This window comes from Triplophysa dalaica, chromosome 23, assembly GCF_015846415.1.
Source record: "Triplophysa dalaica isolate WHDGS20190420 chromosome 23, ASM1584641v1, whole genome shotgun sequence".
Lineage (NCBI taxonomy): Eukaryota > Metazoa > Chordata > Actinopteri > Cypriniformes > Nemacheilidae > Triplophysa > Triplophysa dalaica.
In genome coordinates this window covers 17,377,355-17,390,808 of record NC_079564.1, presented here as the reverse complement: position 1 = coordinate 17,390,808, position 13,454 = coordinate 17,377,355, and the positions used below count along the sequence as shown (strand labels likewise).

The 13,454-nt window shown below is 38.6% G+C and overlaps 1 protein-coding gene across 3 annotated transcripts; it reads right to left on the bottom strand.

Moving 5' to 3' along the window:
- Positions 1-4,431: 4,431 nt before the first annotated feature.
- LOC130413331 (E3 ubiquitin-protein ligase TRIM17-like) lies at positions 4,432-12,555 on the bottom strand. 3 transcript variants are annotated; one of them, XM_056738438.1, is made up of 7 exons: positions 12,376-12,555; positions 7,547-7,837; positions 7,164-7,453; positions 6,886-6,981; positions 6,652-6,783; positions 6,091-6,184; positions 4,432-5,685 (listed from the first exon to the last, which is right to left on the bottom strand). In XM_056738438.1, exons 2-7 carry the CDS (start codon positions 7,731-7,733, stop codon positions 4,904-4,906), a joined length of 1,581 nt encoding a protein of 526 aa, XP_056594416.1. In that variant the 5' UTR covers positions 7,734-7,837; positions 12,376-12,555; the 3' UTR covers positions 4,432-4,903. The 3 variants fall into 3 exon arrangements, with proteins under 3 accessions (XP_056594416.1, XP_056594415.1, XP_056594417.1); XM_056738437.1 differs by having other exon boundaries at positions 7,164-7,837; XM_056738439.1 differs by having other exon boundaries at positions 7,164-7,726.
- Between the last annotated feature and the right edge of the window lie 899 nt (positions 12,556-13,454).

The following is a 13,454-nucleotide window of genomic DNA, read 5'->3' as shown; positions in this document are numbered from 1 at the left end:
GTGCATCTACTCTGCCTCTAAATCAGGGTGCATCTGTTATGGGTGATCAACCTAGGACATCTAATGGATTTGATGGGGAACGGATGTCCGGCACCAGGAAGTTACCGGCCCGGTTGTTGGATTATGAGTTATCCAAGTGGTTTATGCAGCTGCCAGAGTTCTTACCAGGTCAAGAAAATACGATCACATAACCCCAGTTTTATCATCGCTTCACTGGCTACAAATTAAGTATTGTATTTATTTTAAAATTATTTTCATTACTTACAAAGCCTTAAACGGTTTAGCACCTACTTACTTAACTTAGCTTTTATCACATTACAACCCATCACGCTCTCTACGATCTCAAAACCCAGGACTATCCTGAGGTAGGGAGAAATTCCGCCAGGTCCAGATGATCGACATATGTCATTCACTTTAACCAGCAGAGGTCCCAGTCGAGCTCTGATTTGAAAAGCTTCACGTTATGAACCCTTTTCTGAATCTTTTTTTTTAAAGCTTTTTTTAAGGCTCTACCTGTGTGACTCCACCAAGCAAAGAGACGGTCGGGGCAGGCGACATTAAGCTTTGATTTAATTTTTTATTCCCATACTTTTCTACTGTCTTTTTTTTGTTTGGCAACTAACATGTATTTCCAGTACATTCAGATTCAAATGAGGAGTTCCTGCAAGGAAAAGACAGAGGAGGGAATTTCAAGGTGTTGGAAACAAGCAAACCTGTTCCCCCTCCTCGCCCAGAAAGACGAGGAGTTTGGGTGAAGTTGTTCGAGAGGGCCGATGGAGTAGCAGTGTTCTCTTAACAGATCCATGTTTCAGTCAGTGCTAGAACATTGAGATTAGCCTGACTGGCGAAGACAAGTTAATAGACAAGCAGACTGTGGAGGGCTAGTGCAGGGTGACCGAAGATTGTGCTGAGGACTCCACTGTGTACGTTTGAGAGTGCATCTACTAGGGGCAGCGCACCCATGGGGGATGTGGGTGTTTTAACATCCACACTTTTCCTATGAGAGGGTTCAACAACCACAGTTTTTCCACAGTTTTGCACAAACGCCTTACAGCAAACGCTCCTCCGTTTCTATGGCGACTTAATGTCTTTAATGTTTTTTGGACAGCAGTGGCTTCCTCCGTGGTGTCCTCCCACGAAGTCCAATCTTGTTTAATGTTTTCCTTATTGTGGATTTGTCAACAAAAATGTTAGCATGTGCCAGAGATTTCTGTAAGTGTTTAGCTGACACTCTAGGATCTTCTTCACCTCATTGAGCATTCTGCGCTGTGCTCTTGCAGTCATCTTTACAGGACGACCACGCCTAGGGAGTGTAGAAACAGTGCTGAACTTTCTCCATTTGTAGACAATCTGTCGTACCGTGGACACATGCTGTTTGTAGACTTCAGCTCTGTATTCAATAGCGTCATCCCTTCCAAGCTTATCATCAATCTTGGAAACCTAGGCATTAACAATTCAACCTGCAACTGGATTATGGACTTCCTGACGAACAGGCCTCAGCTTGTTAGGTTAGGCCACATCTGCTCCACCACCATCACCCTCAACACTGGTATACCACAGGGCTGCGTACTGAGCCCCTTTCTCTACTCTCTTTTCACACTCGACTGCAGACCTGTGAATGGACCTAACTCCTTCATCAATTCGCAGACGATACAACAGTGATTAGTCTCATCAGCAAAAACGATGAGACTGCTTACAGGGAGGAGGTACGGCACCTGGCCACATGGTGCTCAAACAACAACCTGCTCCTTAACACCTCCAAGACAAAGGAGATCATTGTGGACTTCAGGAAGGCGAAAGGAGGCACACACGACCCCATCCACATTAACGGGACGGCTGTTGAACGTGTTTCCAGTTTTATGTTCCTGGGGACCCATATTTCGGAGGACCTGTCCTGGACCACCAACACCTCATGCCTGGTCAAGAAGGCTCACCACCATCTCTTCTTTCTGAGGACACTGAAGAAGAACCAACTGTCTTCAACTATCCTGGTGAACTTCTATCGCTGCACGATAGAGAGCATCCTGACCAACTGTGTCACAGTCTGCTATGGGAACTGTTCTGTTGCTGAGCGCAAGGCAATGCAGCGGGTTGTGAAAACAGCCCAGCGCATCACAGGGACTACACTCTCTTCCATTGAGGACATCCAAAAGAAACGCTGTCTGCGTAGAGCTTGCAGCATTCTCAAGGACTCCTCTCACCCTGCTCAATGACTGTTTACTCTCCTGCCTTCCGGTAGGCGCTTCAGGTGCCTCCGGACAAGAACCAGCAGACTAGGAAACAGCTTTTTTCCCAGAGCTGTTTCATTATTGAACTCTGCTCCTCACTGATTCCACTACCCCTAATAACTTACACTGTAATGCTGCTATTACATTGTTTACATTGCAATACAGGGCTGCCATGCATGACTGAACTGTACACACAGGTACTTCATGTTATCTGCTCTATCGGACTGTTTACACACACATAGCATCATTTGCACTCTATCCTTCTCACTTGCACTCCAGGAATATTACACTGAATTCTCATTTGTACTAATGGACTACTCTCATAACTGCATTACATCATCTTCTGCGCAGTAACTTTCATAACTGCATTACCTCATCTACTGCACTGTAATTTCAATAACTGCACCAACTTCTCTACTGCACTGTAACTCATCTATTGCATTACTGCATCTATTGCATAACTAACTGCATCTACTCATCTATTGCACTATAACTTCAATAACTGCATTAACTCATCTACTGCACTGTAACTTTAATAACTGCATTAACTCATCTACTGCACTGTAACCTTAATAACCGCATTAAAGCATCTACTGCACTGTAACTTCAATAACTGCACTAACTCATCTACTGCACTGTAACCTTAATAACCGCATTAACGCATCTACTGCACTGTAACTTCAATAACTGCACTAACTCATCTACTGCACTGTAACCTTAATAACCGCATTAACGCATCTACTGCACTGTAACCTTAATAACCGCATTAAAGCATCTACTGCACTGTAACTTCAATAATTGCACTAACTCATCTACTCCCTTGTAACCTTAATAACCGCATTAACGCATCTACTGCACTGTAACTTCAATAACTGCACTAACTCATCAACTGCACTGTAAATGTATAACTGCATCCACTCATGTATTGCACTATAACTTCAATAACTGCATTAACTCATTTACTGCACCGTACCTTTAATAACCGCATCAACTCATCTACTGCACTGTAACTGTATAACTGCATCTTCTCATGTATTGCACTATAACTTCAATAACTGCATTAACTCATGTACTGCACCGTACCTTTAATAACCGCATCAACTCATCTACTGCACTGTAACTGTATAACTGCATCTACTCATGTATTGCACTATAACTTCAATAACTGCACTAACTCATCTAACGACTGTAATCTTAATAACCGCATTAACGCATCTACTGCACTGTAACTTCAATAACTGCACTAACTCATCTACTGCACTGTAAATGTATAACTGCATCTACTCATGTATTGCACTATAACTTCAATAACTGCATTTACTCATGTACTGCACCGTACCTTTAATAACCGCATCAACTCATCTATTGCACTGTAACTTTAATAGCTAATGTCTGTAACTTATGCACACTCAAGTCACTTGCACTATTGTATAGTCTATATTGTTATCTGTTCATAACCACCTGTGCATTAATGTTCACAGTATATAGCCTTCTGTTTATATTGTTCATAGTACATACCGACTGTCATATTTTTATAGTACATGCCCATTGTATAGTATTTTCCTAATATTGTATTCTGTATTTATTCACACTGTATATCCTGCACTTGCTAATTGCACTTCTGGTTAGACCTAAATTACATTTCGTTACACTGTACTTGTAATTGTGTAATGACAATAAAGTTGAATCTAATCTAATGAATCTAATCTATGATTCCCTGTTAGTTTCCTTCAGCCTTCTGTGATTTGCGTTCGGTCTGCAACGGAGCTGTGTGTGAGGAGAAAAAGTGAAATGCTATCGTTCACCAGCCATTACTTTCTTAGATCTTTTGAAGATTTTGTACCTAGTGATGTTTAGAATATTTCTTCTTATATCGCTGATAATGTATGTACATATAAGTCATATATTTAACCGTTTAGGATTTACAGGGAGCAACAGCCCATAATAAATATAACCGGAAACTACTGAGTTGTACGATTGCAAGTCGGAAGTACGTCACAAGGCTACGTGCAAGTAGTCCTTTCCCATTCATAAAAATAAACTTATGTCAATGAAGCATGAACACACCTGCAGATAAACTGACAAAAGATCAAACAAGCAGAAACATCCTACCTATGATCTTCTTACTAATGTCATAAAATATAACCATTTTAAAATGAATTAAACAAATGTGCAGAGTATATTGTATGCGTGTTATGTTTTATTGTGTTGATTGTATTTGATAAAATATAAAACATCTGCTCTGTAGTGAGGGGAAGAGAATTTCTCATCCTGATAATGCAAATCTGCAAATAATGCAAAAAGTTTTACTCTCGGTTTTAATCAATGCAAATGTGATTTTCACATTGAACTGTAAAAAACTAATCCACTTCAACAAAAAAACATCAAGAATATTTCCACAGTTCAATAGCTCTAATGGGTTAATAAGTTTAATACCTTTGTTTGACATTTTTGTGGGCCCAAATAATCACTTATCATTTATTACAGAAGAATCCACAAATGGAAAATTTAGGGTGTATATCTTCAACAAGTTCACAATTTACTGCTGTTGCTTATTTATTTTTTGTATAAGACGTAATAAATGTAGCAACTTAAATAAAAAATTAAGTGGTACCCATGAAGTTGATTATAAAATGTTCCCTCACTAAGCAAAAAGATCAAAGCTGCAGCACATCTCAGGGAACATACTGTTTTTTAGCATTGAGCTTGGACTTCAGTTCCTTTACTAAGTCATGGTTGTACTGTGACTCTGGTGCTGTGGAGTATGTGGGCTCCAGCTTAGCTGGCATCATGGGCCTGCGACTTGATTCAGGTGTTATACTGGTCCTAGAGGTGACAGTCCCAAACTTTGGTGCTATTGAGGTCCTGAGCTGTGACTCGGGGGCTGTTGAGGTCCTGAGCTGTGTCTCAGGTACTGTGTAGGTTGTGGGCTCCAGCTTTGGTGGCATCATGGGCCTGCGACTTGACTTAGGTGTTACACTGGTCCTAGAGGTGACAGTCCCTAACTTTGGTACTGTGGAGGTCCCGAGCTGTGAGTCTGGTGCTGTGGAGGTCCTGAACCGTGACTCTGGTCCTGTGGAGGTCCTGGGACTTGCCTCTGGTGCTGTGGAGGTTCTTGATTCTGATTCTGGTGGCAGTATGATGGATTTACGCTTTGACTCAGAGTCAGCAGTGACAGTCCCAAATGTTCGCTTTGATGCTGTGAAGCTATTCCTGTGGAACACTGACTCTATGTTGGGCCGGGACTGTGATTCTGAAGGTGTTGTGGACTTTGCCCATGATTTCGGTAATGTTAAGGCTCCTGTATTTAATGCTATTGAGGAGGGCCTGGGTCGTGGCTTTGGTGGTGTGGGGGGCCAGACCTGTGGCTTTGATGTTGCAGGTGTGTAGACACTTGGCTGGAACTCCACTGAGGATGGCCTGGGTCGTGGCACTGTCTTGGACTTTAATTCTAGTACTGCAAAAGAAAGCACATGCTCTATAGTGACATTTATTCAGTTAAGTATTGTTTGAAGCTGAAAACGTTTAAAAAAGTCAGAATGTTATGAATGTTAATCTGAATTAAAAACCATGAGGTTATCAAAGTGCTTTGTGTTTGCATCAACCCAAGTGGGCTCCTGAAGCGAAAATATGTTGCTGCAAAGACAAGAACATGCAACAATTCTATTTTATCTAAAAAATTAGTTTTAAAAAGCTTTTTTACTATTTGTGCAAAACCATTGTTAGGGACAGGCTGTATGTTCTGTGCTGTAAACCGGTCATACTAATCACAAAAGGTAACATATTAGTAGATTGATTTCTCATCTCCAGGATTTCTCCCATATATATTTTGTATGTCCCCATTAAAAAATCTTCATGTTACCTTTTAACAGTTTTCCCACATCCTCGACGGAGAAGAGTGAAGTCAAGTCAGATATTTCCACAGGTATGTCCGGACCAGAGAAAGACTGGAATCCCTACAGATACACAAGTTCAACATAAATAACTAAATGTATTTTTGGAGCTCAAAGAGCTGTAGATCATACAATCCTTTTTCTTTTGTAACATCATCATGATTACAAACATTTAACATTAATTTAACAAAATCCAAGTTAGTTATTAAATTATTGTGAGCAAAGCTAAAATACATAAACGAGTGCTAAATTCATATATGGCGACACGTCAATATCTTCAAGTCTCATTGGTTCCTGCGTGTCATAAAACACATGTATACGATAACTAAGCACGAGAAACAAAACCAATGATATTTGAAGTTTAAATTATAAATGTATGTATCTAATGGAGTTCAAATCAGAGCATTTTAGAAAAAATGTCATCTAGCTATACATCTGAAATGACATGAGGATAATGATTAGAATGATTCCTTTAAATGAGAAATGAAATGGTTTGAAATGAAACATCTCTTTAGTTAGTTTTCTGTCACCTGCAGGAATTGGATGTGATCATGTGTGCTCAAAAGCTTGTTCAGTTCAGCATCTCTTCTCTTCAGACCATCAATCTCTTTCTCCAGTAGCGCCGCACGTCGTTCAGCTAGACTCTCTGTCTGTGCAGACCACTGTTATGACACAAATTACAATTCCATTTCAATTCTTCCTGTCTGTGAAAACATTGAACTTCACTGAGATCATGATCTCTTTTTTAACACCTGCCAACTCACCTTATGACTCTTCACATTGTCTCTTAGTTGCTGAAGATGCACTTTTTTAAATCTTATGTAATTCTGGAAGTTTCTCTGTGATATTTCCAGCTGTTTCTGTTAACAAAATAATTTTGTTTTGTTAATTGATCCTGGGATCTTTCTGCTTCTTTTCCAAGAAGAAAGATCTGAGATGTAGATGAGATGATTCCTTTTTTTCTTATAGGAACCATCTTTTATTTTTTATATGAAATGTAACTTCATATTCAAGCAAATGTAAAAGCGTAATTTATTCATACCTGTTTCTCTGTCCTCTCTGCTACAGCCGGTACAGTATCGTGTTTTTTATGCTCATCTCTTGTACAAAGAGAACATATAAGCTGCTGGTCGGTACGACAGAAGACGTCCAGCTGTTTGTTATGTTGACGACAGATGTTCTCCTGAAGTCTAGTGGCATCAATCACCTCGTGTGCTTTACCCGAGTAAACCATTTTATGATGTTCAAAATGAGCATGACAGTAAGATTTCAAACACATCAGACAGGACTTGACAGCTTTATCTTTTCTTCCGATGCACATGTCACACACATCTACAAGTCCAGCATAAGAATGAGTGGGATCAGCGGCCTGGACCTGAATCTGCTTCAGTTTTTCTATCATTTCAGCCAGAATGATGTTTTTACCTAAATCAGGTCTGGGAGTGAAGACCCTTCTGCAGTGAGGGCAGCTGTAGACTCTCGTCCGATCCCAGCAGTCTGTAATACAGCTCATACAGTAACTGTGTCCACAGGGAATAGTCACGGGATCGTTCAATAGATCCAGACACACCGGACATGTCAACTGCTCCACAGGAATGCTGGCTTCTGCCATTTCGAGGCACAGATAAACAGAGATCACACAAAAGCGTCTGTGCTACAAGCTCGTGTGTGAGAGACTCCAGTTGAGAGTAAACATCCAGTGTCTGTTTCTGAGAACTGTGGGAGTGCAGACATTAATCTCTCGCGTCAAATCCATAACGCCCCCCCCTAAATCATTGAAAATCATCTATAGTGAAAAATATATTTATGTGCAGTATACCTAAAATAATGGTGTTAGTAGAAAAAAATACAAATGCAATAAATTCGTTTTAAGCTTTCCTGAAGCTCAGCGGTAAGAGCATTGCGTTATCAGAACATTTTGTAGACTTGGTAATGGTGTTCAATATCATGTTAGAATTTTGTTTTTGTTTTCCTCCTAGGTTGTAAATTAAAATTTATGCAAAAATGCTTTCTTTATTGACACTGTACTGTGCTTAGAAACAATTCCTGACCTCTTTACATGTCACATGACATACGGATAAAATACAAAATGCACATTACTCTAAAAACATAGCATTTATCACCAGCTTGAAACATACTTAAGAAATAAAACTATTTTCAAATTTCATAACATTTAAAAACAGGCCAACATAAATTCTTTATTTGGACCAAATTCCACCATGTTCCCACCACATACATATTTTTAAGTAAAGCGATGAATAGTGATATCTTCAGGACAAGAAGCGAATTACAGATATTATTCACGTCCTCTGAAGCACGATTCAGGGATTCCATATTTTTGATTTACCCCTAGTAAATAGTAAATTATACTATTATTTGGGTTTTATTGCAGTATTTTAGCAGTTATGTCTTTGTCAGTAACTGTGTTCGTAAATGAAACACTTGGGTCTCATGCTGCGTTCCAGACACCTCTGATATTTCTAAGGCATGGCCAAAGAAAATTGAACATAGCCTACTTTAAGAGTTCATTCACGTGAATCTTACTACTATAGTCTTCTCCACTAGATTTCACTTTGTTTTTGCAACAAGGATGTTACAACAGGGAGCCTTTTTGGATAAATCTTAAATTTCAGTGAGAAAATGTCTCCAGTACGGCCAATTTGTGAATAAATGGATAAAAAATGTTGTTTCCGAACACCTGTTACTGTTGTGTCGACTGCTTCGATATACAAACATGAACATAGTTCTTCTGTAAATTAGTGCACGATTGCATAGATAGAGGCTACACTCTGTATCATAGCCCAAATCATTGTTCTTTCGTGTGCTAATTTTGTCAGACAATGACAGAATCAGACTGACAATACATACAGAATATATGTAAATGAGAACGGCTTTTTTTGAGCAACAAGCTGTATTAAAATACAGAATGTTCATAGAGTATTTGAAAAACGGGTCTGAAGTTGCAACTCAAAAACCATGACAGACAATGACATCACAAATATGTTAACTAGTGCGTCACATCACCAAATGCTGCAGTTCTATGGGGTTCCATTTGTGCCAAAAATCTGTCGAAAGACATTTGTCTTTGTCTGCGGTCATTGCCTACTTGTTCAGATAAATCAGCATAAGTTGACGTGCATGTTGTCTGTTGAAGTCGTCATAAACTATCGTCCTGCCGTCTATTTCACTGTCCTTGTTGTCGTTTGCTTCTGTCAACTTTACTATCGTTTTGTTCCGTCCTCCATTCTGTCGTCCTGTATGTCGTCCTAGATGTCGTCCGTGCTGTCGTCTTTGCTGTTGTTTTGATCTGTTATCTTGCTCTGTTAGCTTTAAAATCGTTTAAACTTTGTCAAATCTGTGCACAGGAGCAGACGCAAAGATTTTCAAACAATGTCTTATCATCCTCCCAAAGAAAAGTTTACAAGCTGTTTCGATGACTACAGGTCTATAACTTTTTCCTAAATGCGCAATGTGGAAGTCGCATCTGACTCGTAACTGGAAGGATGCCAGGAATTCTAACAATATTTTTCACGAATATGAAATATTTGAACAATGGAACAATAAAGATGATATTAAAGAACATATTTGTTCTGCATTGTGCAGTGAACTGAAACCATAGAGTATAGATATCAAGAGATGAAAGACAATTGAACCTTACACTGCAACACCGGCGCACTGGCTTTAGGATACTTTTTTTGTAAGGATGATAAGACGTTTGTTTGGACAGCTTTGCATCTGCGCCTGTGCTAGGGTGACCACCTGCTAATAAGCCCAAGGGGGGACAAGGGGTATGTTTCTGAGGGACAATGAGGGACACTGGCTGGCGCGGCGGTGCCCCCACTCCCCAGACAGATTCACAGATAGTGGTTTTCCCATTTCTAGCACATACCACTTACATGGTATGTTAATGCCCTATTCCCCTAAACATGTGTAATTGCTGATGTATGCTCATGAATAGGCCAGCCAATGTATATTTTTTAAATAAAGATTCACAATATTTTGAACATTCAATGAATTGACAAATGCACTTCCACTAACGATTTACTTTAGCTATTTAATTTGCCCAGTCTTTCTTGTACCCACACCTTCTCTTTTTAATTAATGGCTCAGACCAGTGCATTGCTAGGCCCTTTTTAGGGGAGCTAAAGCCCCCCTAAAGTTCTAGCTGAGCCCCCCCTAACATATTGTGTGTAATGTAATCTGTACAAGAATTCGAGATCGATTTATAGCCCCCTTTAAAACTCTTATTATGAAAACGGCGTTAAGTTGCGTTATTTAGCGCATTCTTCAGATCACACAGTAGCACATTGGAGTTAACATCATTAGCAGAGTAACTTTACAAGGTGTGTTCATTAACATGACATCTGCATTTTTGCCATTCTTTGTTATAAATGCATCTTAATATGATGTGGAATCGATACAAGACCCTTTCCCATCCACTGTTTAAAAGTTTTATGTGCGTTCACCCCTCGTTAACTATTTGTTAACTTTACCTCAAGCCAAATGAAAGCACTAAACACCAATGACGGCATACCTCGACGATCAAGATGATATTGTATCTCACAGAAAGTGTCATTAATGATGATGTGCTATAGTTATAGAGAGTTGACTGTAGTTTTGACAGCTCTGGAAAGAGGACGGGCAGATAAGAGTTACTGTAGTTCAGCCCGGTGCGGCAGTGTTATTCATTGTTCTGAGTTCAGAGGAAATAAAAGTGTACAGAAGCTCTATGTCGTTTTTCAGACGCTTCAGTATTTTTATCATTAATTGAAAACATATTGTGGAGGTAATAGATGAACACGCAGTCCTGCAGAGAGAGTGACAGCGCTAGTGCTAAACAGAATGAATGGCAGGGAAACATATTAAGTTATTTTTACTAAATAATGATTCAGCAGCTGATTGTGACACTTTATTTTATGGATTTGTGACTGTTGTTGTCATTTTGAAATACAAATGTTTTTGTATCAGATTTACCGATTAATGTGATATTCATTTGAATAACAATAACTTGTATTTATGCTTTTCTGCATATTCTTTCTTAATTATTTATTTTAGTAACGTATACAATATGTGGTGATTAGAGTGTGTCTCTCTCTCTATATATATATCCTCATTGGAGGCTGAGCCCCACCTAATATTGAAAACCTAGAATCGCCCCTGATTAAGCTTTGATTATGCGTGACACGGTCTCAATTTGCGGGACGCATGAATTGGGCTTCAAACGCTGTGCACGCACGCGCTACGCGGGACGGGTGGTCACCCTAGCCTGTGCACATATTTGACACAGTTTAAATTACAATTTTAAAGCTAACAGAGCAATATAACAGATCAAAAGAGCAGCAAGGACGACAGAATGGACGACAGACAGGACGACAGAACAGACGACAGAATGGACGACAGACAGGACGACAGAACAGACTACAGATTTGACAACAGCACGGACGACAGAACGGACGAACAGACAGGACGACAGCAAGGACGACAGAACAGAACAATAGTAAAGTTGACAGAACCAGATGACAATAAGGACAACAGTGAAAAAGACGGCAGTACGACAGATTAAGACGACTAGGCAATGATTGTAGACAAAGACAAATGTTTAGTACAAGATACAAAGCAGTTGACACATTTTTGGCACAAATTGAACCTCATACAGTTCCACAGAATCCAGGGGAATCAATGCACGTTTGTGGCTTTTTTTTTGGTCAATTCACCATTGTAATCTGATGTTTACTGTTCTTTTTTAGAAACATCTATATGATTTTAATCCGTATCCATGCATTGAACCAAATTGAGAATCAAGTCGAATCAAGATCTTGAGATTCGAAATGTTATCGAATGGGAACATCTGAATCCCCAAGCCCTAGATATTAACCACCTCAAACCCGGAAATGAAGTCTAAATTTGGTGACATTAAAAGTTTAGAGTATTTATTAACAAAAAGTATATACAAAAAGTATTTATTAACATTAAAAGATTACTGTCCCAGATATGATTTCCGTGTTGATGTGGGAATTAGGCCTATCTTAAATCCAAGGTGTCTGCAATTTAGCCTTAATCAATTATCGCAGAACTGTGAGTCAGCAGAATCATTTAGCGAGTATGACTCGTTCGTACAGCTCACTCAGGAATGGATTTGTTTGAAAGAGTGATCACTCCATTAACAATAAGTAAAATATTGGCTTTATTTTAGATTCAAAAAGATCTAAACGAAGAGAATGTTTACCCATAAACCATCAAAACAATGTGCTTACCGTACAGAGAAGTGACGGAGATGTCCAAAACATGCTGGTTAGCATCAGGTAAAGATGTTTTACATCCCACAGTGCGTCAAAACAGGTAAATGTTTTTGTACATTTACCTTAAAAACCACAGTATCGATGCCGTGACATTACAAAAGCCTACGTGCAGCCTAAGGTGAAAGAGAAACTGATGTAGGTAACGTGATGATTATATAAACTTGTTCAAGAGACAAAATGTCAACAATTCATTTCCTGGTGAGAGAGTTATGTGCTCTAAATACCGTTCATGTTACAGTATTTAATACTATAATAACCAGTAGTCCATTTAGCTAAATTAAAACTACTCAATCATGAAAACAAAGTTTTTGCATTTAACCTCAGTTTAAAACAGTTTTGTAATATAAAACCACAACAAAACAAGACAATTAATATCTTATAGTATAATCACTTTTATTATATTCAAACAATAATGTTCAATGTTAGACAATAGTAGGGCACACAGAGGGTTATAAAATGACTGTTTTAATTGTTTTATTTTATTAACATTTTCCATTTAGTTTTTAATCTCATGAAGTAGTATTGTATGTATATTTGGTGGCCTTATTTTCACAAACTACTTCTCTCCCACTAAAATGCTATGCACATCTTATAAAAAAAATCGTTTTATACTGTTTCTTATTAAATACTAATATCTTACTTTTATTCAAGTTAAACAATTGCTTGACTAAAAGGAAGAAAGTACAATGATTTTAATTTACTTTTTTACATTTAACAAATTACATGAAATAGTAAAGTATGGTAGACTATGCTTTATTTTGTTGGTGCAATTTTGTAAATAAATGTAAATGTAAAAAAACATTCTGATAAAGTAAAGATAGTTGACAATTATTTATAACATTACAACATTAATGGTACTAATGACAAAATAACATAAAAATATTAAAAGTATTTTTTACTTTTTCTTACAAAGCCCTGTCAGGAGATCAAAGTTGGCCATTCACGTCATCAGAGGGAGACTGGAGTGCCAGTGCAACACGAGCTATTAAAAGGTAAAAGAGGAAAGGCGGTGCAGAAAAAGTTACGGAAAGCAA

Bases quoted from the DNA above. Each gene is read 5' to 3' on its own strand.
- LOC130413331 (XM_056738437.1), bottom strand. From the start codon at position 7,733: ATGGCAGAAGCCAGCATTCCTGTGGAGCAGTTGACATGTCCGGTGTGT. The intron at 6,784-6,885 runs GTGAGTTGGCAG...GTGTCATAACAG, and splicing joins ACAATGTGAAGAGTCATAAG to TGGTCTGCACAGACAGAGAG. The intron at 5,686-6,090 runs GTAACATGAAGA...TTTCTTTTGCAG, and splicing joins TGTGGGAAAACTGTTAAAAG to TACTAGAATTAAAGTCCAAG.